The sequence below is a fragment of the Trichechus manatus genome, unplaced genomic scaffold (assembly GCF_000243295.1).
Source record: "Trichechus manatus latirostris isolate Lorelei unplaced genomic scaffold, TriManLat1.0 scaffold00153, whole genome shotgun sequence".
Lineage (NCBI taxonomy): Eukaryota > Metazoa > Chordata > Mammalia > Sirenia > Trichechidae > Trichechus > Trichechus manatus.
Genome location: NW_004444089.1, coordinates 5937457 through 5939032, shown reverse-complemented (window position 1 = coordinate 5939032; position 1576 = coordinate 5937457). Strand labels below are relative to the sequence as shown.

Sequence of the window (1576 nt, the reverse complement as noted above, 5' to 3'; positions counted from 1 at the left end):
CTGGGAAAACACACATGGGATGATCATAAGAAAACAAGCAAAAAAAAAAAAAGAAAGAAAGAAACAAAGCAAAAAAAGACATTTCCCCCTGTTATGGATTGAATCGTGTCCCCCAAAAATTACATGTTGTAAATCCTCACCCTCATACCTGTAGATGTGATCCTGACTGGGAATAAGATTTTGTTATGTTAACGAGATCACATCAGTGTAGGGCTTGCCTTAAAACAGTGACTTTTTGAGATCTAAAAGAGCAGATCAGGCACAGAAGCAAGGACGCATACATGGGGAAAAATAGATGCGAGGCCACATGAAGATACATGAACAGTGCCAAGGAAGGGAAGCTGAAAAGAGACAAGGACCTTCCCTAGAGCTGACAGAGAGCGAGCCTTCCCTTGGAGCAGATGCCCTGGATTCAGACTTCTAGCCTCCTAAACTGTGAGAGAATAATTTTTTGTTCATTAAAGTCACCCACTGTGGTATTTCTATTATAGCAGCACTAAGAAAACTAAGACATCATTCCCAAAATAAATATTTGCTTTTACCTACCTTGCGTGGTTGAAAATCATATTTCACACAGTGCTGAAAACCTTTTCCTTTGGACTTGAGTGATGTGACTATTAAACAGTTACCAACAAAATGAGCAGAGTAACCAACTCCTTTGCTTGTACGAAAACTGTAAAGAAAACTGAGACTAGTATAATATCCTCTGCTAAAAAGAACTATGTATCTAATACCCATTAAAAAACATCATTATAAAAATAAAATCTATTTCTCTGTAGATTAGAAGAGGTATTGACTCCGACTCATAGCGACCCTATAAGGCAGAGTAGAACTGCCCCACAGGGTTTCCAAGGAGCAGCTGGTGGATTCCAACTGCCAACCTTTTGGTTAGCAGCCGTAGCTCTTAACCACTATGCCACCAGGGTTTCCAGAAGAGGTACTACATGTACCAAATACAGACCAAAGTATGCAAAAATTTAAAAATAACTAAAAGAAAGAAATTTAAAACAAGGAAATATAAGACTATAGAATCTTTCAAAATATCAAATTTAGAAGATCATGTAAGCATGTGAACAAATTAATGGTCACCAAAGCCTGACAAATACATTTCCTCTACCTTGAAGGCACATCTGCAATTAGCAAATACAGAACTCATTTACACACAGTTCATGTTTTCCAAAACAACTAGCTCTCTAAGTCGGCTATACCTTTGAATACAGCTTACAAATTTAAAAAAAAAAGAAAAAGAAAAAGAGCCAAGTTTGGCAAATGCTGTGGCTAATCAAGCAAAGGGGTACATTTTTAGTCATAATACTGAAAATGTTTTCAAAAAATAAACGTATCATTGAAACAAATGTATGATCTCTCAAAATGACCATCCTGAAGTTCAACCATTTATATTTGGAGGTTCGGGTGTTTGAAAGTTATCATTACTATCCATATAAAATCTTTTATAATAAAGCTTACAGGCTAATAATAGTTCAGATTTTTTTTTTTTGCACTCACATTTCTGAGCCAATCATTGTTCAAAGAGCTTTCAAAATATTCTTTCATTAAATCATATGTGACAGGTACT

General features: G+C 35.8%; 1 protein-coding gene across 1 annotated transcript in view; it reads right to left on the bottom strand.

Moving 5' to 3' along the window:
- The window catches only part of NBEA (neurobeachin), a 685423-nt gene that overhangs the window by 668319 nt on the left and 15528 nt on the right, over nt 1–1576 (bottom strand). Inside the window, exon 5 of the mRNA XM_023740363.1 lies at nt 547–685. Coding sequence (XP_023596131.1) covers nt 547–685 — 139 coding nt within the window. The remainder of the gene's footprint in view (nt 1–546; nt 686–1576) is intronic.